This window comes from Choloepus didactylus, chromosome 14 (genome assembly GCF_015220235.1).
Source record: "Choloepus didactylus isolate mChoDid1 chromosome 14, mChoDid1.pri, whole genome shotgun sequence".
NCBI lineage: Eukaryota > Metazoa > Chordata > Mammalia > Pilosa > Megalonychidae > Choloepus > Choloepus didactylus.
Window position 1 is genome coordinate 46,622,264 of NC_051320.1, and position 27,631 is coordinate 46,649,894.

The 27,631-nt window shown below is 37.5% G+C and overlaps 1 protein-coding gene across 1 annotated transcript in view; it reads left to right on the plus strand.

Moving 5' to 3' along the window:
- LRRC69 (leucine rich repeat containing 69) overlaps positions 1 to 27,631 on the plus strand; it is a 91,651-nt gene that overhangs the window by 4,508 nt on the left and 59,512 nt on the right. Inside the window, exons 3-4 of the mRNA XM_037803327.1 lie at positions 15,831 to 15,957; positions 24,787 to 24,859. Of these exons, the coding sequence (XP_037659255.1) occupies positions 15,831 to 15,957; positions 24,787 to 24,859 (200 nt within the window). The remainder of the gene's footprint in view (positions 1 to 15,830; positions 15,958 to 24,786; positions 24,860 to 27,631) is intronic.

Below are 27,631 nucleotides of genomic sequence, written 5' to 3' on the forward strand. Positions count from 1 at the left end.
CATGATTTTTTACTGTCTAGGCATCTGCTTTTCTTGTTTGGTTTATTCTGGAGGTTATTTTCTCTTTTGCCTAGGGTTTTCTTGTTGGTTGTCTTTGATCTCTATCTTTTCTTTGTTTCTCTTGCTGGCTAGTTGTCAGGTTTATTCTGCCTCCAGTCTTCCCCTCCAAATCAGGTACCCACTGTGGCCTGCCGTATGGATGGGAAGTAGGCACTGGGCACCCCAGCAAGTTCACTGTGTGTGGTAATACAAATCTACTGGCTTCAGTGGTGCTCTGCTTTCCCCTGGCCAGCAAGACCAGGGTATGTTTTAGAGCCCTGCTTTAACAGTTGGGTCTTCTGTATTTCTCAGCCAAAACATGGCCGGGTTTCCATGCAGAGTATGTAGACCAGCTCCTGTGGCCCTAAGAAAGGATCTGGAGCATCTTTTTAAAAGTGCTTCAATTCCTTTGCCCCTTCTGGACTGTCCAACAGATGGTGCTGTTCGATAACTTAATCCTCCTCAGAAGCTGCAATGCCTATGAGCACAGGCTGCATCTACACAGGTGAGCTGAAACTGTGGGATGCCTTTGCCCTCACTTTGCAGGCCAAAGTCTGGCTTGATTTGGGGCTCCACCTGTGGCAAAGTATTCCCTCATCTGACTCAGTTCTCCAGCCATCCCCAAGGCAAAGAAACAGCCACCAGAAGCTGCTTCCCTCAATAGTTAGGGAATGGTTTTCAGACCCAGTGCTGGAAACACAGTCTCTGTGCACATTTTCTCAGTCTCTTTATCTCCCACTGACCTGGGCCTTGAGATGTTCTCCCTTATCCCCTGAGTCTTCAAACAGTGGGGGTATGTCTCACTGCTGTGAGAGATTTTATAGTCTGTGTCCATGGTGGGAGTAGTCCTGTCTGCTGATTCTGTGCCTTTCCCACACTGAGATTGAGTGAGGGGGAAGAGAGAAGACTGGCTGGTCTGGGATGGAAGATTCCTACCTGATATTTCTTCTTTTTTTTTCAATTGGCATTTGCAGCATCCTTCTGCAGTCTATATCCTCCTCCAGAGTTTCAAACAATTCAGAAATGTTCTTTTTGGTTGAATCTCTGGAGAGAAGTTTTCATTAGTTGTTTACATCACCATGTTGATGATATCACTAGCATATCTTTTTTAATTGAACAGGGAGAAAGGGAAAAGTTTAAAAGGTGAGAGGCAAAATAATAAGACCTAGGTTCTTACCTTTCTGGAGATTTATTCTGAAGTATTACTGGAGAGGCATCAGAAGGCTTTCCCAGGGAATTACATCTGGTGAGAGGAGAAGATTTTCAACTATTCATGTGCTCTTTGGCCCACATCTGGAATCAGGGGATTAGGTCTCTGCCACACTCATCTTTCTGCAGGCTATCATCTGGAAAGTGGTTGGAAGCTTTAATGTGCTCATCTACCTTGGAGGCTCACATCTGGAAGTGGATTTGAGGATCCTGGAGATGCCTTTCACCCTGAGGACTGTCCTGAAGCTTTTGCATATGGAATGAAGTAAAATTTCGGATGTAGGAAGGGGATCCTTTTTCAATTTCCTAGTGCAGGATGAACTTTGAAATGGAGTGTTGGCAGGGAATGAGAAGGAAGAGACAGTCATTTCTTCTGAAGTAGTCTTTAAAAGAAGGTTAATATTTTAAATAAAGAATACCTCTCTTAAAGAGCAACAGTTGACATGAATGAATCCCAGATGCTTGTGTTAAACATTTCTGCCTAACAATGTGAAACTCCAGCTGCCAAAAATCTTGAGGTTGAGAGAAGGCAAGGGATATTAACTTTGTAATTGTCTTTTTATTCACTTCTAAACTGTTGTCAGCACTGAAAGAACCTATAGGCAGCTAAGTCATTGTAGCTCATTAGTTTTTAGTCGAGTTATAAAAATAAATCTATTTTCTTACCTTCTATCTACTTGATTTCCTTTTAAGAAAATCTTTGAGCTTGCAATCTATGCCCATACTTTGCAAGAAATAGAGTAATACTCACAAATTTCCCTTGCTAATAGTAACTTTCAAAATTGCACCTTTAGTTACAAGAAAAAAAGGATTTGGCCATTTCTAATAGGGTATAAGAGTTTCTATGCAAAATAATTTAGGACTTGATTGAGCCATGAGCTGATTTTTCTTTTCCACTTGAATTTTTTTTCCATCAAAGTAGTGCAGTGCATTATTTTAAGAAAATCAAATGCTACAAAAAGCTTATAATAAAAAGCAACTATCTCCTGCCCCACTTGCCCTCATCCCCAATCTGGAATTCCACATATAAATACTTTTCTCATCTTTTTTTTTCTTAATTTTCTCTTTTTAGACAGCACTCCCCTTTACCTTCCCAATAGTTTTATCACTATGTTTAGATTATCCATAGTTATCTTTTAAACTTAATATTATTACATCTTTATTTCTTCTTTCCCCAACTGGTCTCTTTAACACCACACTTTTAAAAATGACAGCATTAGCACCTGTAATCCAACTTTAGCACTCCTCCCCTCTTCCATGTCACAAATTTTAAACTTCTTACTTTTACAAGATTTATAGCACTTATATTCTGCTAAGTGAAAACCATGATTAAATCTACTTTGCTTTGTCTCTTGGAGAATTTTAAAATTCTAAAATTTATATGGTTAATAAGTCAATATCATTTATATAGCATCAATTAATGTACTATAATTATATTTCCTTTTTTATATAACATTTTTTCCTTTGAAGTTTCTAATTGCCTTTCATTTTTGCTTGTGCTTTTTGCCTTTATCATGTCCTCATTTTATGCCAAACCCAATCACATTACATATTCTATCAAATGAGCTTTTTTCCTTGAGAGACTTCCCTCCAAGAGCCTGCCATCCTCTGCCCCAATTTAAGTTGATTGCTATCTAGGTTTGCTATATACTGTCATCCTTGGGCAATCCTTTTCTGCTCCTCTGAATTGGATCCAGTTTCCTGCATCCCAAATTTTCCTCTTTCTTGGTTTACTCCCTTATTTTGTGGGGGTGTGCCTCCAGATACTACCCTAGTAAGGGTATGTGTTAGATAACTTTTTGAGTCCTTGCATGTTGGAAAAGAATGTGTATTCTTCCCTCACATTCAATTAACAGTTGTTTAGCAAAAATTCACAGATTATAAAATATGTTTCCTCAGAAATAAAAGCTTGACAGTTTGATTATCATTCTTTTGTCATCTTCGTGTGGCTTCCTCCCTTAGTTTCCTCCCTACTCTTACTATTCGGTAAAATTTTAACTTTAACTAAATTTTAACTTCTGTTTGCTCACTCTCAATTTTCTTAAAATAGAGAGCTGGCTCTGCTCAGCTCTTACAATCACACCACTAGGAATGCAACTGATTTGAAACTAGGCTTCTTGTGGTCTGTCTTTAAAATGCTTTACATGTTGGATTCAAGCCAGTGGCATTATGTTGTTTAGCTGCTCATGAAGTAGTAATTATTTTCCTATACAGTCTCCAAGGTTGTGGAATTTCAAAAAATACTATTTCCCTTTTATAATGGGAGTTCTAGAATCAGCTCCAAATGAAATATGTTAGAAACCCTCAAAGAATGCGTATGGTTTATCCACACAGTTCAGAAATGCTGCTCAGTCATTTTCACAGTTGGTAATAGAAAGAGCAGACAAAAATTTAGGAAAAGGGAGAGAGGGCTTAAACAGCTGGAAAGAACCCTGGCTGAGAGTTTGGAAGTCCTGGATTTCTTCCCTGGCTCATCCACTTACCAGCTAAATACCAGGCATTTCATCTCTCAGGTCCTCCATTACTGCCTTCATTCATTCAATCCACAAATTAGGATTGAGCACTCTCTGTGTCCCAGGCACTAAGAACTGGTGATTCAACAATGAACAAAACAGATGAAAATCCCTGCCTTCGTGGAGCTTACAAAATTCTAGTCAGAAGAGGTGTAAGAAACAAGCAAAATAAATAGAATGTTAGGGTGATTAGTGCTTAGATTAGAAGAATTAATGATTAGATTAGAAGAAAAATAACAGGAAAAGAGGACAGGACGTGTCATGGAATTCAGATGAAATGCTGATAAAGGACCTCTTGCACAGTGCCCTTGTGGTCTTTATAACTTGGTAATGTGTATGTCTGAGTTGAAATATCATAATTCTTATTCTAATAGTTTTCTATAAAATCCCCAAATGTATTTTCAAAAGTTAGTTTGAATTCTTTCTTGTGTTTCTACAGCTCATAATCTTTATCACTAATGATTAGGATTATTTCCCCTACACATTTTTTAAAATTGTCTTTTGGACTAGTCTTTCTATTTTCATGGTAGGAAGTTCAGCTTGCCCCAATATACTGATTTTTTTCCTGTGTTCCATAGAATGCAAAGTATAAGTGTAGTTTTGATATTTGTTAAGTTCCTAAACCAAAACATTACATTTAAATTTATGCACTTACGAAGTATTATCAAATAGAATAACAATATCAACATTTTTTGAGAGTTAGGTACAATGCTAGAGCTCTTCATCAAATTTCTGTAATCATTCAAGGAAGTTATTAGCCCCATATTGTTAATAAGATGTACAGTTCAGGAAGAAGTTAAGTCACTTGTGTAAGTTTATACAACCAGTGAATATATCTATAAAATGAGGTCTCTTTTGGGGCTTCCTTCAGCTCTTGTGTTTTATTCTATTTTATTTAGTGTAAAATTTACCAGGGTGTGGTGTTCGATTTATGTTTTCTAAAAATAAAAACTGGGTTGCCTGAAAATGACAGGTTTGAACATTACATGGATTGTCCCTCTGTTTTTTTTTTTGTTTTTTTTTTTTTTTTTGGCTTATTCATTCTTAAAACAAATATTTACCACCCATCATCTTATGTCTATGCTGGGTGATAAAAACGTGGTTCCTGCCATCAAGTTTGGGATTAAATTAAATGTTAATATATGTAAAGCTCCATGCCTGGCACGTTGGAAATTATAGTTGCTATTATAATTATGATCATTATTTTGTAGCTGGAAGCAACAAAAAATGGGGGTGGGAGCTTCTTTAGAGAATACAGACCCACCTCTTTTTTCTTGCTTTCTTTGCTAATTCCACTAGAGAAGCTCTGGAAAATTTCAGTCACTTCTACGGAAAAAAAAATGTGTTGATGCTCTGGAATTTATTGTGAATGCATTTGGCCTGTGGCTGGTATATCAACAGTTTTCAAAGAAGCACTTTAAAAGTCTTGGGGAAGAGACCTTGTCTTGTCCCTAAAGCCAGGCACCTAGTAAGCCATATAATGTCAACTTGAGTGGAATGGAATGGAAGCATTTGTTGAAGTCCAGCTTAACCAAACATGTGCTACCATGATTATGGAATAATCTAGGAACAAAGATCTCTAATAGGTAAATCAGCCATAGTTTTAAAATCCCCAAAGAAACAAATATCCATCATCTCTAATTATGTGCAGCACAGTTGACATGCATCGTAAGGTTCAATGGCAGTGCAGCAATGTTCCCCTTAAGCTGCTCATGTGTGTGTTTGTTGCTGCCCTAGACAAATATATAATCTGCCATAGCTTTTTATTTGACCATAAACAATTGACTGTAAATAAGACCAACTCTAGGCAGAATTGGGTGGTTTGTAAATCTGTTACTGAGTTCTTAGTCTCTCCTTTATGTACATTGACTGTCCTTGTTGATAACCCCTAATTTCATTCATTCATTCATCCACTCTTATGTTCAGCAAATAGTGGTGTGCCTGCAATGGACTAGGCACTCTGCTTAGATGCTGGCAATAATAAAAGGAACAAAAAATGGCCATATATCCCTATTCTCAGGTTTAGTGGGGGAAGTTAATCTAACACACAGATGTAAAATTACTATTGTGAACAGTGCCATGAGAGTCTCTAGTCAGAGAACTCAGAGTAGGTGGTCCTGAGGAAGTGCATCTGTGCTAAGATCTGAAAGAGAAGTTACCAAGTGGAATACCAGAGGGACCAGCATAATGCCAAGACTTCCCCTGGGTCTCCCTCATTCTGGATTCCACTCCCTAACTCTAACAGGACAGAAATGATCGGATGTCATTTGTACTGTTTATCAGCATCAGGTCTTTCCTTTCTCCTGTCCCCCCATACTTTGGGAATCTCTTCTTCCTCCAAAAAGTAGGTGATGCCTCTTGTCTTCTAAGCCTGGCTTTTCTATCAAAACAAGGATTTGTCATCCATTCTGGTTTATTGTATCCTATCCTGGCACAAGTACACCAGCAAGTTTCCTCTCTCCAAGCTCTCTTCATTCCTCCTTTGCCTCCATTTCCATGCTTGAACCTGCTTTAAGCCTACTGCATCCCCTACTGGAACTTCAGTTTTTTCCTCCAGCTGGCAGGCAGGTGTCTAGAAGACGCCCAACCATCCTCTCTCACTTGCCAGCGGGGAGATGTGGAACAACTTGCATAATCTCTCTCAGCGTCTCTTGACACATCTGTAAAATGGTCCCATCATTCTTTCCTCCAAAGGTTGCTGTCAACATTAACTACCTCATATTGAATGCCTATCCATTTGATCACTCAGAAAACTTTAACCCTTACCCTCACTCAAACATCCAAGTGCTTAGTTCTTCCAAACACTGAAGGTTTTACACGTTAATTGAATGTAGTTGTGTTGTAATTCCCCTTTTCTGATAATTTGGAATTCTTGTCCTTGTTTCTTATTTATTCTTTCCTTATGGAGTTTCTGACAGATAATGCATTGTTAATGCTTTTGCTATGCATCTTAGCTTGCCAAGCTGCTAAAACAAGTGCCACTACAATGGATTTACTTAAACAACAAAAATTTATTGGCTTACAATTTAGAGGCCAGAAATTCCAAATTAAAGCAATGGCAGGGCCATCCTTTCTCCCCGACATCTGGCTTGCTGCTATCCTTGGGGTTCCTTGGCTTGTGTCTCTGCCACCCATCACATGGTGATCTCTTGCTGCTCTGCCAGTTTCCCCTGACTTCTGGCTTCTGTCTATAAGACCTCCAGTAATATGGCTTAAAAGCCATGCTGATTCAGTTTGGCTACACCTAAACAGGATCTTAGAAGATCCTATTCACAAATGAGTCTATATCTTAACTGATAATGCATCTTCAAGGAGTCCTATTTAGAAATAGGTTCACACCCACAGGAATGCAGGTTAAGATTAAGAACATGTTTTTGTTGGGATACATAATTTAATCTACCACATTGTGAATGCTATTGTAGGTTGAATTATGTATGGGGTGAAGGGGGCGTTCTTAATCTTTTCCATTCCTGTGAGTGTAAACCCATGTAAATAGGGCCTTTTTTTTTTTTTTTTTTTTTTTTTTTTTTTTTAGTTAAGGTGTGGCCCAACTGAATGAGGTTGGGCCTTAATCCTAATACTGCAGGCTTTATGAAGAGAAAGCCACATGGAGGAGCATGAGCTGCAAGTCAACAGAACCCAGAAGAGACAGGCCTTTACCATGTGCCCTGCTGTGTGACATGAAAGACAAGGAGCAAGGATTGCCAACAGCCAGCACCAAACAACGCAATCTTCAGGGAGAAAGCATCGCTTTGCTGATGCCTCAAGTTGTGGGAACCAATAAATTCCCATTGTTTAAGTCAACCCATTATGTGGTATTTGTGATCACAGCTGGGAAACTAAGACAAATGCCAATCAGATTCCTTCTCGTTTTGAGTGAGTAGAATGTTCCAATTCCATAGCACTGGGTTTAACTTTGGGCTCTAACTGCCCAGCGCTTAAAGGTCACATGTTTCTCAAGTGAAATTTCTAGAAACTAGATGTTTTTCTGGACCTTGAAACTTCTCCTCAGATTCCAATTAGATTGTAATTGTTTTGAGGGCAAGAAATTTGACTTTATATGTTATAATATTGCTGCAAAATTTAAATGATATTTATCCAAATAAACAAATTCTTTCAGGGATAGTTGGACTCAGAAAATGCTTTTGGAAAATGTATTGAACTGTGGTTTTAAAGGTGACAGATTTCTAAAAAAAAAAATGCATTTAGAAGAATTAGCAGTGTGAGTCATAATGCTGACCTCCCACACATGTCTTGGTCATGCATATGCTAATTCAAAATGTAAAAACCATTTAATTCTTTTCTAATTAATTTAAATCAGTTATTTTTATTAAATGGTTTATAGAACCTAGTGCTATAGTGTATACATTTTGGGTATAGTGCATGTGGATATTCAATGCCTTAAGGAATTTAAAGGTTAAGACTTCAAATACTGGTTCAAATACATTTGTACATGTTAAAGGCAAATGAACCAATAGTTTATGACAAAATGGTATCACCATGTGATGATTTAGCTCAGGAAACTTCAAGATAAAGGTGGGTATTTGAGCTGGGGTTTTTTTTAAACACTTTTTTTTAAAAAGAATTTATCCTAGTTAGTCATGGGTATCAAAAAAGTTAAGTAATTGAAAGACTTAATAAATAGCATGAATTTTTGGTAATTCAAAGAGCATGGCATAATTAAATATTAGGAGAGGTTGCAAGTTCTAGACATTCATGTGATAGGCACTACATTGAATTAAATATAGGGGTGAGTAAAGATGAGCAGATGGACAGAAATTAAGAAAACATGCAGCCCAAATAGAAGGAAGTGAATCAAGTTGGGCACACTGAAGGAAACTGAGCTCAATAGATACTTAATTTAAAAAAAAAAAGTCTGATGAAGAACCATAATGAATATTCCACTGTTTGAACCATTAGCTTACAGAAATAACCTAAGCAGGCAGTATTCAACTAATATTTATTGAGTATTTGTGATATTCCAGATGCTGTTTTTGAATGCTAGATTTATCAAATGCAGACATTATCATTGTAAATTTTACAACTTAAAGTTGAGGTAAGATATGTACATGAATCACTACACTTGGTAAAGCAGTATTAACTATAGAAAGGACACATGCTATGCAAGTACAAAGGGAAGATAACTTCTAGAGAAAGTGGCATATGGCAAGGGAGAACAGTAAACATGGAAATCCATTATGATATTTGGGGAACCAAGGTATAATGATTGTTTAATGGAAACAGAATCCTTAAAAACATTATAACTGTAGAAACAGTAAAAAAAGTTTCCCAGCAAAATTAACAAATAAACAAAAAGTCGTATTATTCTATGGATGACTTCCTTTTTCCTGAAAATGTCACTCAAAAGTGGCTGTGAATTTAGAAATCTTTGAAAAAAATGAATTAGAAATTATTAAGGAAACCTATAGGTCTCAAATTTGGAAACCAGGTGAAAGTGTTAATATATATATGTTAAACACTTATTGCACTTCTAACGCCATATAAGTCTAGCATTTTGTTTCAGTCTTCTCCTGATCCTAAATTATTATAGTTAGCATTGTATAATATCAGCTATTTGCCAGGCACTTTATAATATTGCCTCTAATCCTTAATACAGTACTGAGAAATAGATGCTAGTATCTTCATTTTAAAAAAAGAAATGGAGCCTCAGCAATTTAAGTGACGCTCAAAATCACATAGTAAGTTGCAAAACAGATGGTCTCCAAAGCTTAGGCTTTTCCTAACACACGATACTGACTAAAGAGTGTGTGCACAAACAGAACAAAGATTTTAAAATGAGAATTCCATGTATTGTGTACAAGACAATTCCATTGTGTGTGCATGTGTGTATGTGTGTGTGTGTATATATATATAATGTGTGTGTGTATATATATATGTTTCATATATATGTGATAATTCTGAGCAATAGTAAAAGTTTTTTAAAAATAGGCAGCATATTACTGTCGACATTGTAGGGTAGACATTAAAAATATAAGCCATAGAGTGAAATTATATTATTCCATCATAAATCATAGCCTGGACCTCAGATCCCTTTTCTATAAAATCAGGATTATTGTGAAGACTCCAAGACAGCTTAGTGTGGTGTTTGGCATTTTATTTATTTAATAAATAAATTTAAATGTTAGCCATTAATTTATTTAATAAATAAATTTAAATATTATTTAAATATTATTTAAATAAATTTAAATGTTAGCCATTAATGTTGTCATTAATAAATTAATCGGTACTTTTCCTTCTGAAATTTCTTATCCTCTACTCTCCTACTTAAGGCAAAGATTGCTGTTCATTGGACTAGGATTCTATAATCCAAATGCATCATTGGACACTGTGGCATTTACCTCATATCTAAGATGTAAGAAGAAATATATCTATTGTAAGGTAGACCACAAGGTTGTAAGTGAGAAGTATGAGTGGGCCAATACAGTGAAATAAATTTAAAAAAAATGCAGGAAGAATTGGATTAGACCTACATTATTTGGGGAGGGTGTACAAAGATATAGAAAAGGCAACAAGGAAGTTGGAAACATTTAGGACTCATTAGGTAAGAAGATTCCTCATGGATTGTTTATTTGGGAAGCTAGTTTAAGTATAATCTAGTATGACTGAATAAAAGGAATTTAGGTGATAATTCATTACATTACTTCATTCTTCTGCTATGCAATGATATAAGCAGGCAGGAATAAGAACTAGTACCAAGATGATTGAATGGGACTAGAGATACAGATGCATCTAAAAGGAATTATGAGAATAGGACTTTGTGACACTGAATTTAGGTGGAGGGAGAGAAAGAACTGCTGCGTGACTCCCAAGTTTGGCCACCATAGGATTATGAGAACATTGAGGCACTAACCAGAGTGGGATGCTGAAAATAGATCTGTTTTATCCAGGGAAACTGTCTGGTTTGAGACACTGAATTTAGAGTGACAACATCACATCCACTGGAGATGTCATATGAGCCAAAAAAAGCAAAACTCAATTTTTACAGGGATTAATGTAAATTCCTACATTTAGGCTAAAAAAAGAATTCAATCACACAAGTGCAGGATGTGGGTTATCTGCTTGACCATTAATTTAGGTTTTTTATTGGCCACAAACAAAATTATTTATGCGCCAGCAATGTACCCTGCTGCAGAAAGAGTGAATGCCACATTAGGCTGCATTAATGAAGTGTAGTATCTGCCCAAGGCAGATTCAGCAGTCCCACCAGCATCTTCTCTGGAAAAATCACATTTCATGTCTCACCCGAGGTGCCATGTTTTTAGAGAGGTGCTCACAAAAATCAGAGAGTGAGCAGGATGGTGGGGGGTCTGGAAATTATGTCCTGAGGGAAACAGTTAAGGGGATTACAAGAAATTTAGGGGAATATGGTAGCAATCTTCAAAGAATTGAAAGACGGTTATGTGGGAGGAGGAGAGGGAACAAAACTTTTTATGATTGTTGTGGGAATAAGTAGGTAGAAGTTACAGAAAGCATAAAAATAAAATAAACAATAAACAGGACTTCCCCAAAAAAGATAAAAGAGCTTCCCTTTGCTGGGTCTATTCATGAGGAAGGTATGTAATTGCCCACCTGCATTTGATATGTTGGACTAGGTGACTTATAAAAGTTCCTTCTAATTGTCAGATGCTATTCTTCTCTGGAACATGGGCCCATAAGAAATGATTTAGAAGCAATAGTATCTTTCAATCTATGAAAACATGCCAGTTCCCAAGTAAGAGGAGTTACTGTCTGAGAAAATCAATAGAACTACATTCTATTGATAATTGTTGAAGCAATGCAAGTTTTCTACTTATCAAGTAGTTGTCTCTTGTATGTCTAAAGCTTTCTTTCAGGAATAACCCATGACCATGGAGAGTGTTATTAACAAAACACTGCATGTGCTCCTTCTGCATGTCTGATTTTTCTGAAATCCTTTGTTAGTAAAACACCATTTGAAACAACCTTGTCAAGGCAATTATGCTGGTTTGGATGTATTATGTCCCCCCCCAAAATGCCATGTTCTTTAATGCAATCTTGCGGGGACAGACATATTAGTGTTGATTAGCTTGGAATGTTTTGATTGAGTGTTTCCATGGAGATGTGACTCAATCAACTCTGGGCGAAACATTTGATTAAATTATTTCCATGGAGATATGGACCAGCAATGAATGAGTGTTCCTGTTTCTCCACATCCTCTCCAACACTTGTAATTTTTTGTTTTTTTAATAGTAGCCATTCTAGAGGGTGTGAAATGCTAGCCAAAGATATATGTATTTAAAGCATCGTACAGATGAGGTTTCTTTTCCTGAGGGTCATCTTATCCATTTTATACCATATTCTTGGAAGCTAGGTTGGGATCAGAAATCCAACTGTGACAGTCAGCCACCCTACATTCCCCTAGACAGTTCTCCAAAATGATCTTCTCTTTCTTTGAACTTCTTACATCTTCTTCTCCAAGCAGATGACATTGGTTCATGTTTCCCTGAGAAAACATCATCTCAGTCAGGAACTCCCTCATCTTCCCATCGTCAGATCCATCCACTTACCTGATCTGCATCTACCTGCTCTACATTTCCTTCACTACCCCTGGTGAAAAGTTCCTACCCTTATCTAAGACCAGCACCCACTAGTACTTTAGATCCTATTCTCTCTCACCTTCTAAAGATTTTGATTCTGCAATTATCCCTCTCCTTCTAACAGCAGAGCAGTTTCTCACACTCTACAGGACTATTTCCACCAGCATACACATAACTTGCATGATCTTTTTTCTTGGGGCAAAGAAAAACTCCACAAAAAATCCCTCCAGCTACTGCATCATTTTCTAGTTCGACTTTGCAGCAAATTTCCTAAGAGGGTTGTATGTTAGTCATGCCTTTGCTTTCTCACATTTTCTCTACAGCCCACTTCAATCAGACTTTCTTTCCCAACACTTCACCCATATGGTCAAGGTCACCCATGACTTTCATGTTGCTAAATCCAGTGGTTATTCTATGTTTTTATTTTACTTATCTCCTTCTTCCAGAATTTGACCCATGTCTTCCTTCTTAAATGATTTCCTTTTTTCCCTTTTCTCTTCCCTTGGCTTCTTGTGATGCTATATATTTTGGAAAGACTGAGACAAGGATTTTTGTAATTTACTGAGGTAGTCCTCTTAGGAGAAACATTTAAGGTAGAGAGGTAAATAGGACAGGTCAGGGAAAGGAGCCAGGTAAAGATGTGGTTTCAGGAGAAATTTAGCCTATGCCTTATCTCTCTAGAGTTCTATATCACGCCTTGCTCCACAGCAGCAAAGGGGTTGGGCTATTATATCCCCAAATTCATTGTTAGAAATATGCCCTTAGAGTGTGGATGCTGTGGATTGAATTATGTCCCCTTCAAAGACATGTTCAAATCCTAATCTCTGGTCCTGTGGATGTGAACCCATTTGTTAATAGGATCCTTGCCAATGTTGTCAGTTAAGGTGAGGCCAAGCTGATGTATTAATCCAACGTGACCAGAGTCCTTATAAACAGAAGAAATGTGGACACAGTCAGGAGTAGGAGACAGAAGGAGACATGTGACAGAGGCAGAGATTGAGTTATGGATTGCTGGCAAGCCACCAGGAGAACACTACAGACTTCAGTGGCAGCATGGCCTTCTGATACCTTGATTTTGTACTTCTAGTCTCCAAAATTGTGAGACAACAAATTCCTGCTGTTTAAGCCAATCAATCTGTGGTATTTTTTATAGCAGCCCTGGTAAGTAAAAACAGTAGGATAGAGGCATAACCTCCCAGGCATCTCCAAGGGGAATTCTTCAAAGAAAGATGCAGGAGAAATCTCTCAGCAGGAAAAATCCACAGAAGCTGAGGGACAGGAACACTGGTTCAGTAAAAGATATCTGGCATTCCAGATACTATAGGTGTCCCACCTTTGCCTTCCATTTCACTGACACCTCCTTCTCAATCTCTTTCTCTATTGGACTCAATTCTTTCTCTACACTCTCATCCTCGATGAGCTCTTACAATCCCATATGATGCCTTGTACTAGCAAAGGGCTCACAAATTTATCCACTGCTCTTGACCACTTCAAAGAACTCCAGATTTGCATTTACCACTGCCTACTTGAAATTTCCACTTGAGTGGCTGAAAAGTATTTTAATTTTAACATGGGTAAAACAGAATTCTTGATTCTGTGTCCTTTCTCCAAACCTACCTTTGCCCCAGTCTTCCCCATATCAGGTACTCAGGCTGATTTGATTTTCAGACCCTTGAATCTGGGGGCCTGTTCCCTGAGCCAGAGAGGTGAGTAGTTGAAAATCAAATCAAATCTCTTTCTCTCACATCTCACAAATTTCTGGCTGTACATCCAAAGCATATCCCAAACCCATTCACCTCTCTCCACCTCTACCACCACCATCCTAGTCCAAGCCAACATTATCACTCACCTGGATCACTGCAGTAATGCTTCTGTGATATTTCCGTGTTTTACCTCTTACTCTCTCTGCAGGCTATTGTCTATACAGCAGCCAGAGTGATCCTGTTAAAACATGAATCAAATAATATAATTGTCTGCTCAAAATCCTATAGTCATTTCCCACTGCACTTACAGCAAAATCCCAACTTCTTACCATTTGCATATAAACTGTATATGATAGGTATACCTTTCCAACCTCATTTTTGCTGGGTTTCCCACTACCCACTTATGCTCAGCCACTTCAGCCAGTTTTCCAAATCTTGATTTTAGTTCAGTGCAATCCATTTTGGGCTTCTGATCTCCAGAACTGTAAGATAAATTTGTGTTGGTTTAAGCCATTAAGTTTTTGATAATTTGTTACAGTAGGAATAGGAAACAAATGCAATCAGAGACTTTGGATTAAGTCTTTTCATTCAAATGGTTGCATGAATGTATTTTAACTTTGCCTTTATGACAGAATAAGATCTCCAAGATGGTAGATGTATTATCCTTTGTTTATAGAATAATGGGAATTCTCAGAGCAAGAGCATGTATGGGAGCAAAACTTTTACCATGAAGTCTAAGAATAAGGAACTTCATTGTAAATATATCTATGTCTACTTCTTTATACTAATTTAAATTATTGGCATATCAAAATACATACTTTCGAGGCCAGGGTGGTACTAAAATATAAACACTAAATTGTCTAAATTTCCACCTTATTTTCCCTGTCTTATGTCAACTCATTGGTTGGTCAAACTCCTATAACCCCTTTTATTTAACCTCTTATTATTATAAAATTATAAAATTATGAAGTGTGAAGTTGGTAAGGAACTATGAATAGTTCATTATATTTGGGGATGAAAGAAAAGACTCTTTTTTTTTTTCTTGGAAGGTACAATTAGATTTCAAAGCAAACAAAAAAAATACCAAGTTTTAGGGAACTTTCCTGTATCACTGATGCATTAGATTAGGGTTAGATAAAGGGTCAAGAAGACCTTTCTAACTCCTCTTATGCATTGTTCTTCCTATGTCTGACCAATCCATCATTAGTAGGAATAAGTACATATAGGGAGGCTCTTCCCTACCCTCCTTATCCCATTTAAGTAGTATCCTTTGTGAATGACTGCTCACAGAGTGATATCAAAGTTAAAGGTCCCAGACAGTATCTGTGGAAAAGTCTTATTGGCCTAAATAGATAGCTCATTTGGGAATAATATGGCATAAGGACCTCAAACATTTGCCTCTATTTCTGATTTCAGGAGATTAGCTCCTTTGCTGAGTTTCTAATGGTATTGATTCTATGGATCACAATGTTAGGACACTGTTGGGCTGCCCAAGTGAGGTATGATTGGATAATCAATTGTGTTTTTAATACCCTTGGAATGGATTGTAATACAATTTTAATGAATTGAATGCTTCAATTGAAAAACTAAATTGTGCTGTAATTGACATAAGGTGCTTGAGCATGAAGCTCGAATGGACTTTATTTATAAAGATAAATTTAGGTGTATGTGAAATAATTGTTTAAGACTATGTTAAAGATTTTTTAGGCTACAGAAATCTGAGAAAAGGCACTTAATTTTTTCTTTTTTCGTTTGATGTGTGAGTCCATTAAACCTCTCTATATTTGTAGTTGACAGCATTAAATCTGGGAAACAATCATTTAGAAGAAGTTCCAGAAGAGCTGAAATACCTTAAATCCCTGAAGAAGCTCCATTTATTTGGAAATAGGATTCATAGATTTGCACCTGGAGCATGTGGTAAGTTATTCAAATAAGAGCAACAAGAATATCAAATTTAATTGCTCATATTTAATAATATAGGACTCAAGGGAAAGAAGAATTTTACATGGTTTAATTTTTTTTTGAAAATTTTTACATACTACTCTTGAAATTAAGGAATTTGGGGGGAACACCCTTTTTTCAACCATTGTGTCATGTATTTTTTTACACATAGACTTATGAAAACAAGTAAGCATTATTGTTAGTGAATTTTCCCCTTTCCAGAATCAGGATACATTCAGACCCTTGAATCTGGGGGCCTGTTCCCTGAGCCAGAGAGGTGAGTAGTTGAAAATCAAATCAAGCTCTCACAGCTTTCATTATTCTTTTCACTTTTATTCTGTCTCAAATGCTAAGTTGTCATCTTTGTTCTAGATTCTAAGTTTAAATCAATTTGGGGAGAATTTTAAGGAAAATACATGAAATCCAACAGGCATTTTTTTCTTGGCTTTTTCTTAAACTAATAGTTTCTTTAGTCAAAATGACACTTTTTCTCTTTTGGTATAAGCAATGTGGGCTTAAGGACAGAACTAAAACAAAGACATCCAGGTGATTTCTATAGCTTCATTAACTTTAACTCATAGAAGGCACTTCACCACCTTATGTTTGGTCCCCGAAAGTAAAGCTTGAAATATATTATAAATTTATAAAGTCTGTGAGCTTTTGAGCATGGGTGCTATATATAATCACTGTCATCTTCTAGAAGCATTTATTAAGAGCGTGATTAAATATGGCACTAAAATAGAGGTTATATTTGGCAAATAGCACAAATAGACCCTAGTACAATCTCTTTAAAGGTACTTTAAAATGTTTCTCAAAAGAATAACTGTGAAAAACAGTATGTGATGCTTATGCACATTATATATACAAAGTCATAGATTCAGGCTCTAATTAAAAAATTTAATTCAGAAGAAAACAGTTTAGACATAAGAAAAAATTAAGGGCATGCAAAAAATGCAAACACGCAATAATACTTTATGAACTATATGAGGGGACAAATATTATAACTTAGATGAAATGTAACAATTCCTTGAAAGACACAATTTGCCAAAATAGACACCTGGAGAAATAGATAATCTGAATAGATATTTATCTATTAAAGAAATTGAATCAATAATTAATATTGCTTCAAAACAAAGCATTAGGCCCAGAGGGATTCACATATGCATTCTCCCAGACATTTAAAGAAGAAATGATAGCAATTCTCTACAATCTCTTCTAGAGAATAGGAGCAGAGGGAACGCCTCCTAACTCATTCTATGGGGCAAATATTACCATACTACCAAAATCAGTGAGAGACATTACTAGGAAGAAAACTGAAGACCAATATCTTTCATGAACACAGGGATTTAAAAAAATCCTTAACAAAATATTAGCAAATTGAATCTAACCATATGTAAAAAGAATTGTACACCATGAGCAAGTGGGATTTATTGCATGTATGCAAGTGGTCCAGTTTGCTAATGCTGCTGTTACGCAAGATACCAGAAATGGTTAGCTTTTATAAAGGGGGTTTATTTGGTTACAAATTTAGAGTTCTAAGGCCATAAAAGTGTCCAAACTAAGGCATAAAGAAGAGGATACCTTTACTGAAGAATGGCTGATGGCTCCTGGAACACCTCTGTCAGCTGGGAAGGCACGTGGCCAGCATCTGCTGTTCCTTTGCTCCCAAGTTGAATTTCAAAATGGCTTCCTCCAAAATGTCTCTGGGTCTGTCTTAGCTTCTCTGGGGCAAACTCTGGGCTTCATCTCCTAGCTTAGGATCTCCAAATGTCCTTCTGTCCACATCCCCAACCATCCCTAAGCGTCAGCAGGCATCTGGGTCTATGTTGGCTCTTAGCTTTTCTCTTAAATGCTCCAGTGAACTAATCAAGACCCCCCTGAATGGCTGGAGCCACACCTCCATGGAAATAATTTAATCAAAAGTATCACCCACAGTTGGGTGAGTCACATCTCCATGGAAACATTCAATCAAAAGTTTTCCACCCTAAGCAAAAGATTAATAAATCTGCCCCACAAGATTGCATTAAAGAACATGGTTTTTGGGGGACATAATATATCCAAACCAGCACATTCCTAAAACACATGTGCTTTCCAAATGCAAAAAATACATTCATTCCATCAAAATATAGATAAGTACAAAGTTCTAACATCCTCTTCTGGCTGTGGACTTGTGAAACTCAAAACAAGTTATCTATTGCCAATCTACAAAGGATGGACAGTTATAGGATAAATGTTCCCATTGCCATAGGGAGAAACTGGGAGGAAGACAGGGTTTGTGGGACCAAAACAGTTCAAACTTCATTAGATTTCAAAGTCTGAGAGTCATTTATAGAATGATGTTTCATATTTGGGACTTGAGAGAGTTGACATTTCACCTTTTCCAAGGGCCTTTGTGGCAGCCCTTTTCTCTCCAAACACTGGGGTGAGTGCTCCAACATATCCGCACATTGGGGAGACCACCTTCTTCTCAGCCCCACCCTCCTTTAAACATGAGGGTGCCACCCAGACTCTGCAATTCTGGAGCAAAGGCTTTACCTCTTCAAACAGTGGGGTGTGGCCAGGCTCTCCCCAATCCCCTGGGAATGTGCTCCACCCTCTCTGAGGCCTGAGGCAGCAGCACTCTTCCTGAGAATCAAGGTGGAAGGCCCACCCTCTGCCTCCAACCCTTTCCACATGCATAGGTTGCTCTGCTCTCCTTGCCCAAGATTTCTTGGCTTCCATGGTTATGCCTTCTCTGAAGAAAGTTTTCCTTCAATCTCTCCCTTTTCTGTCTCTTTTGGTCCAGACTGGCAGTGGTTCCATCTACACAGATCTTGCAAAAATTTGTTGGCTTGACATGCAGCATACAGGGGTCTAAACCATCAGGCAATAGGACTTTCCACAAATCCTTCCTGAATAAACTCCATCTCCAATCCTGGCTTGTACTGAAATGACTGGCTGGTTCCAGGTTGCGTTAAAACCTAATGTGGGGCTGTAGCCTCTGGGGTTTCACTTTATGGAAGCCCAGAGTTTTCCAGACTGTCAATTTCTGGTTTCTTTGTACCCAGAAGTTCAGTTCTCAGCTTAGCTCTTTCGTCTCACATTTTACTATAAGCTGCAATGAGAAGCCAGGCTGCATTTTCCACATTTAATTTTGAAATCTCTTCAGCTTAGTGTCCCAGCTCATTGCCTCTAAATTCTGCCTTCTATCTGACATCAGGACTCTATTTTGCTAAACTCTCTATCACTTTAAAACAAGGATTACCTTCCTTCCAGTTTGCAATGTCACATTCATCATTTCTGTGTAAGACCTTGTTGAAGTATCTTTAGAGTCCGTATTTCTATCACCAGTCTCTTCAAAGCAATCTAGGCCTTTTCTATTATGCTCCTCACAATTCTTCCAGAATCTTTCCTTATCCATTTAAAAAACTGTTTCAACATGTTTGATATTTGCAAACTCAGCAACACCCTACTCCTGCTACCAAAATCTGTTCCAGTCTGCTAAGGCTATCATTATGCAAAATACCAGAAATGGATTGGCTTTTATAAAGGGGATTTATTAGGTTACAAGTTTACAGTTCTAATGCCATAAAAGTGTCCAAACTAAGGCATCAACAAGATGATACCTTCACTGTAGAATTACTGATGGTGTCTGAAACACCTCTGTCATCTAGGAAGGCACATGGCTAGTGTCTGCTGGTCCTTTGCTCCTGGGTTGTGTGTCAAATGGCTTTCTCCAAAATTTCTCTGGGGTCCTCTCAGCTCCTAAGCATCCTTGCTACTTTCTCCCATGGCAGTTCTCTCTAGTGTTCTTCTGTCCACATCTCCAAGCATCTATGAGCATCTCTGTCAGCTCCCAAGCATCTCTCCAAAAGTCTCTCTCAGCTACTCTGACCTCCTTCTGTCTGTGAGCTCTCTTATAGCACTCCAGTGATTTAATTAAGACCCACCCTGAATGACCACACTTCCAAGGAAATAATTTAATCAGAGGTTCCAGCCTAATCAACAGACTAATCAGTCTGCCCCCACAGATTTGCATTAAAGAACATGGCTTTTGGGTGGACATAATATATCCAAAACAGCACAGCAAGGTTAGTTCAGCATTTGAAAATCAATTAATGTAATCCACTATATCAAGCTGTTCCAGTTTGCTAATGCTGCCATTTTGCAAAACACCAGAAATGGATTGGCTTTTATAAAGGGGGTTTATTTGGTTACAAAGTTACAGTCTTAAGGCCATAAAGTATCCAAGGTAAGGCATCAACAGTAGGGTACTGCCACTGAAGGATGGCCATTGGCTTCCAGAAAACCTCTGTTAGCTTGGAAGGCACATAGTTGGCATCTGCTAGCTCCCAGGTTGTGTTTCAAAATGGCATTCTCCAAAATGTCTCTGTATCAGCTTCTTGGGACAAACTCTGGGTTAGTACTTCCAAAGTGTCAGCAAAACTCTGCTTTCAACAGCCTTCTTCAAAATGTCTCTGTAAGTTGCAGCACTGAGTTCCTTCTGTTTGTGCTCTTATGTAGGGCTCTAGTAAACTAATCAAGGCCTATGCTGAATGGATGGGGCCACACCTCCATGGAAATTATCTAATCATAATTATCACCTACAGTTAGGTGGGTCACATCTCCATGGAAACAACCTAATCAAAAGGTACCAAGCTAATCAACACTAATATGTCTGCCTGCACAAGATTGCATCAAAGATAACGGCATTTTAGGGGCCATAATACATCCAAAGCAGCACACAAGCCAAACAAGAAAAATTATATGATCATATCAATAGATGCAGATGAAGCACTTGACAAAATCCAACACCCATTCATGATAAAAATTTTCAGCAAACTAGGAATAGAAAAGAACTTCCTTTATTTGATAAAGAACATCTATTAAAAAAAGGAAATGAAACACCTGCTGTTGCATCACACTTAATAGTAAGAAACTGGATGCTTTCCACTAAGATTGGGAAAAAGATAAGGATGTCCTCTCTCACCACTCCTGTTCAGTATATAGTCTTAACTAATGTGATAAGACAAGAAAAGGAAATAAATAGTATATAGATTGGAAGGGAAGAAATAAAACTGTCTTTGTTTGCAGAAGATATGATTGTCAATGTATGGAATTCCTGTTTTAGTTTCCTGGCTGCTTAAAGGAAATACCATGAAATGGGTCAGGTTTAAACAATAGGAATTTATTAGCTTACAGTTTTCAGGCCATGAAAATGTCCAAATCAGGGCATCATCAAAGTGATGCTTTCTTCCCAAATACCAGCTCCTAGCAATTCTTGGCTCCTCTATCACATGGCAAGGCACATGGCAGCATCTGCTGGTCTCTTCCTTCTCTTCCGGGTTTCATTGATTTCAGCTTCGTATTTCTATGGCTTTCTCTCCCTTTCTCACTATATTCATTCTGTAAATAAAGATCTCCAGTAAGAGGATTGAGAGACAGCCTGAATAAGGTGGGTCACACCTTAACTGAAGAATCCTTGTCACAAGATCCTACTTTCAATGGATTTATACCCATAGGAATGGATTAAATTTAAGAACATGTTTTTTCTGGGGTACATATAGCTTCAAACCATCACAATCCCTTTCCTATATATTAGCAATGAACAATTGGAATTTGAAATTTAAAAACTTAACACCATTTACATTAGTACCACATGAAGGACATACTTAGGTTTAAATATAATAAAACTTGTAGAAGATCCATAACAGGAAAACTGCAAAACTCTGATGCTGGAAATCAAAGAAGACCTAAATAAATGGAGAGATGTTACACATTCATGGATGGGAAGACTCAATATATGTCAGTTCTTCCCAACTTGATCTATAGGTTGAATGTGATCCCAATCAAAATCACAGGTTATTTTGTGGATATTGATGAACCGATTGAGTCTATGTGGAAAGGCAGAAGACCCAGAAGAGCCAACACAATACTGAAGAAGAGCAAATTTGGAGGATTGACACTACCTAAGTTCAAGACTTACTAAAGAACTACAGTGATCAAGACAATGTGGTACTAGCAAACAAACTGACAAATAGTTCAATAGAATAGAGAATAGAGAGCCTATAAATAGATCCACAAAAGTATTTTAAACTCATATTTGACAAAGGAAATAAGGCAATTGGATGGAGGAAGGATAATCTTTTCAACAAATGATACTGGAACAAGTGGACATCCAAATGCAAAAAAAAAAAAATGAATCTAGACACAGTCTTCTACCTTTCACAAAAATTCACTCAAGATGTAAATGTAAAACACAAAATTATAAAACTTATAGAAGATAACATAGGAGAAAATCTAGGTGACAGTGGATTTGGTAATAAATATTTAGATTAGATGCCAAAATCACCATCCATATAAGAAAAAAATGATTAGTTGGACTTCATTAAAATGAGAAACTTATGCTCTGTGAAAGACATTGCTGAGAGAATGAAAGGACAAGCAATAGACTGGGAGAAAATATTTGCAGAACACATATCTGATAAGGAACTTGTATCCAAAACATACAAAGAACTCTCAAAACTCAACAGTAATGAAGCAAACAACCTAATTTAAAATGGGCAAAAGATCTGAACAGACACCTCACCAAAGAAGATATACAGATGGCAAATAAACATTTGAAAAGATATTCAATATCATATGTTATTAGGTATTTGCTAATTAAAACAATGATTTACCGTTACACACCTACTAGAATGGCTTAAATCCAAAAGACTGACAGCACCAAATTCTGGTGAAGATATGGAGCAATGGGAACTCTACTTCACTGCTGGTTGGAATGCAAAATAGTGCTGCCGCTTTGGAAGATAGTCTGGTTGCTTCTTACAATGCTATCATACTCCTCGATATTTACTCAAATGAGATGAAAACATATGTCCCCTCAAAAACCTGAGCACAAATGTTTACAGTAGCTTCATTCATAATTGGCAAAAATGGAAAGCAACCAAGATGTCTTTCAATAGGTGAATGGATAAACAAACTGTGGTACATCCATACAATAGCATATTATTCAGTAATAAAAAGATAAAAGCTATCAAGCCATGAAAGACTTGGAGGAACCATACATGCATATTCCTAAGTGAAAGAAGTCATACCAAAAAAGCTGTATACTGTATGATTCCAACTATATGACATTCTGGAAAGGACAAAACTATAGAGATAGTAAAAAGATCAATAGTTGGTGAGGGTTTAAGGGGAAAGGGGAAGGGATGAAAAGGTGGAGCAGGCATTTTTTGGGCTGTGAAATTACTGTGAATGATACTACAATGGTGGGTCCATGATATTATGCATTTGTCATAGAATTGTACCACACAAGAGTGAACCCTAATGTAAATTATGAACTTTAGTTACTAATACTATATCAATATTGGTTTATCAATTGCAGTAAATGTACTCCACTAATGCAAATTGTTTATAACAGAGAATCTGTGTGTGGGTAGGGGACAGTGGGGGTATATGGGAACTCTCTGTACTTTCTGTACAGAATCCTAAAACTGCTCTAAAAAGTAAAGTCTACTAAAAAAAGACAATATTTTATGACCTATAGTGCAGGGACAAACAGAAGTACAACCGGATGTATATAAAAAATCTAAGCATATTATGCTAATTTAAGGTTCTATAAGGAAATTTTTTTCTTGTGTTGCCTTTAAATTTGAAATAACAGGTTAGGTTTAAATATATATATATAATATATATTCTGTATTATATATTGTATATCTATATAAATATATATATGAAACCTGTGTGTAGTGTCCCTGGATGTCTTTAATTTCTGTAATTGTTGAATTTGGGGTGTTGATCTTAGAAAAACCCAGGTGATTGACATAGTTATGTTCTATGTTCCTGATTATCCAGGGAGTTGAGCACTGTAACCAGCATGGGGCCAGGCAGCCTCATTGTATTTATGACCCTGTCTCCCTGAGCAGAGAGGATTGGATCAGGGCCGGGCATGTGACCCAAGCTCAGGTAGATTCTCTTGCTTGGGGATAGTGATAGAGTCTACAACAGTTTAACTGGTTTGCATTAATCCCATTAACTAAATCAGAGCAGAGCGTGCGCTGAATGCAGCTCACAGATAGGTTGTTTCTGTTTTGTTTGCCTTTTAAAATTTTTGAATTAGTTACCAAAATGTGCAAATCAGGAGAGTTCATTTAAAAGTCTGGATCTGTGGCTCTTTTGTTGTTGTTGTTGTTTGTTTAAGAAAAAGAGAAAGATTAGGCAACACTGGGATTACATTTCCATGACACAACGAATGATAGGAGTGCAGGTGCTCTCCAGCTCAGCACGTGGCCCAGGCCCACAGCCATATTTTGGGTTATCTGCTTGATTCCTGTAGGTGTTGGAGTTTGAGAACCCTGTCTGTCCTCTCTGTGAACATTCAAACTCAGGGGTTGTGGGACGGCCAAAAATATATGGAAACATAGAGAAAATCTGTTCAAAGGAGAAAGAATAAGAGAGGGAAGGTGGGGAGAGAATGAATATGAATATGAATATGAAGCTAAGAGAAAATGTGATGAGCCACTAAACTATATGTTCTGCAGAGATGCCCAGACAGTACATTCCTGGGTTCTGTGTTCCTTTTAGTTTCTTTTGTGGTGAGCCTGGCTGTACCCTTAGCTATTAGGCATCATGACTTAGCTCTGTAATTTTGTGATAAATTCTTCCCTAGTTTTGCTTAAGCTAGTTTAAGAGGGTATCTGTTACCAGCAACCAAAAGAGCATTGGCCAAGGCAAGAGTGAGGAGGAAAATAAAGTTGTATAAAAAAGTGACTAAAAATTATTTTCTAACAGATGGATAAAGTGACTAAAATTGTTTTCTAACAGATGGCTTAGAAAATTTGATCCTGTTTAATCTGAACAACAATCTGCTTATGTGCCTTCCTCCAGAAATCAGCAGGTAATGTTGTTTATAGTGAGACTTGGATAAACATGCTATACCTCCTCTTGTTTTCTATCCTCATTCAGGTTATACAAATGTGTTATGCCTAGGATCACGTGCTTGCAGGGTGTATGCAGAGCAAAGAGGGTCCTGAACATCAGGGCATGCCACTGATTTTAAGTGGATGATTCCTAAAACACTTCAGAGAAATGAGAAACGGTATGACTTTGTGGCTAAGTGTAAAAGTGGAGGTGTGAAACATAAAGTTCTAAAGCTGACTGTGTTACTGATTTTCCAACTCTGGGGTTCTTGGAGCTTTCTCAGCTATGGAATTGGGGATGTTAAATTTTATTTCACATGAATGTTATAAGCCATTTTGGGCTTGATGGAAAGGTAATATAAAAGCAAATGATTTTAAACCAAGACATCCTTTTCATTTTTAAAAAACACACATTTTATCATCGTTGACAATAACAAAAAAAAATGCTGTTTTCTCTTATCCTGCACACCTGCACAGACAGGCTGCCATTATAGGGCCTTTCTGGAGCCAACTGAGGGCCTTGTCCTTCTGTAGGCAAAACACCCTCTTGGGCCTTTCTTCTGACAGATGGAGAGAGAACTCAGCTCGAGTTTACTTTGGAGACTCTCTTTATTGCCTGTTGAACAGACACTGCTGTATTACAAAGTCAGAACATAATAGTGTTTTCAGGACGATATAACACTGTGAACAGTCCCCAAACACAGGGCTTTCTGCAGCACCCAAAGTCGATTGCAATTCACTTGTCAATACTTCTAGCCAATGGATTATGTTTCCCAAATAGATTTTACCAGGGAGAGTAATATTTTAAGTTAGAGAAACTAGAAAAAATATGAATCAATCTAATTTATGTAGAAGAATATTTATAGCAATGAAAATACCAATAGTCGTCTGCCATTTTGTTTTTTCAGCATGCTTATCAATCGATTTATGTATTGATGACGATATAATGAAAAAGCAGAACTTGGGAGATCTGGGGACCTAGATTCAGGTCATATCTTTCTTCAACTAGCCTTGTGACCATGGGCAAACATTTAACTGCCTTGGACCTCACCTCAGCTTCCTCATCTCCAAAGGAAGAATTTAGAGTAGATGAGCTTCAAAGCCTTAAAGCTATAACATGTTATGATTTCACATTTTAGTAAACTTCACTCTTTTTGTAGTAAAAGGTACCATATTCAAGGAATCATATAATCTAATGTGATATGTTAGAAAAGTAAATGAAAGTTCTCATTGAAAAAAGTAGGATTTGCAAAATGTATAGGTCCATACTCTTTTATTGCTAATTCTGGTTTGTCTGTATTGTGGCTGGGCCCTAGATATAAGCTGAATTGGTCTCCTCCTATACCAGGATTCCATTTTCTGACCCTAGGAAAGTTTCTTGACCTTCCTATACTTTACTGCCTTCATCTGCAAAATGAGAAAAATAATTGTGCCTACTTAATAAGGTTATTTTGAGGGGTAGACAAGCTAATCTGTATTAGGTTTTTCGGTTCAGGCTGGGGAATAGTAAGTATTAGATGGATGCTAAGTTTTACTACTGATTGTTATTTTTAATCTAGCTACTTTCTGCCCCCCTCATTCATTCCCTTCCAGAGATAAAAGAGCAACTTACTAGTGAATTTAGGAAAAAAAAAAATTAAGTATACATGGCTCAGCATTCTCCTCCTGCCCTGCCAGAAAGTGGGCAGCCACCTTAGCAGGAAAGACTGTGACTGGGTGGGTTTGTTTAATGCAGAGGAAGGAGAGCTGTGAGTCTGAGGGTGGTCACATCTACTCCATCCACATCATTGCTGATGTTTTGCTATCCTTCCCTCTGATTCCCATGTCTTTATTGATTTGTTCAGAACAAAGGATGGGGAGAGAGGAGTTTTGTTTATTGGCTTGCTTAAACTACGTAGTATTGGTACATGGGCTTGGAGTCAATCCTGGACAGGAGAGTTTTACCAAGTTGTTTAAGTGGTAAAACTTGGGCAGTCAGGTTTTTTGTGTAATTTTTATTCAGCACAGAGGAAAGACCATTAGATTTAGCTACTTAAAGGACATTGCTGATCTTTGAAGAGGATGTTCAGCAGAATGGAAAGGGAAGAGAATTTATAAGGGGGTAAGTCGGAAGCAAAAACAATAGATAAACTGCACTTTAAAGAAGTTTGGCTATAAAGGTAAGGAGAGAAAAATAAGGAAGAAAGAGAAAAGGGAAGTGGATCAATGGAGATAATGAGGATGACAAGAGGGGATCTGAGGGAACTCAAATTTCTCAGCAAAATAGGGGGCAGTCATTTGCAAAGAGTATGTACAAGCTCTGTCATGGGCAGAGCTGCCCAGAAGAGAAGGAGAATGTGGACATCCTTGGGACAGAGTCTCTCTGAAACAAAGGAGGGAGGAAGGGACTAAGCCAATGAGCTCAGTTCTTTCTTCTGACTCACTAAGCAGTGAAGTAAGTTATTCTTCAGCTTGCTGGGGTGGAGGGAGGGCAGGGGAAAGGGGCAAGTATACTTCCTGTGGTTTTCCTTTTGGGAGGGTGGAAGCTCTGCCTGCTCTGTGGAAATGGGAACAATGGCAGATGCTTTTTTCCGCCTTCTCCTCTTTACTCACCCAATGAATGATGGACAATTATCTCAACAAAGCACATTTACAATATGCTCTGAGCTCAGTTTATTGCCTGAAATAACAAAACAATGAAAAGCCAACTTCCTTAATACAGTAATCCAAAGAAGGGTCAATTATAATAATGATTATAACAATGATTAATG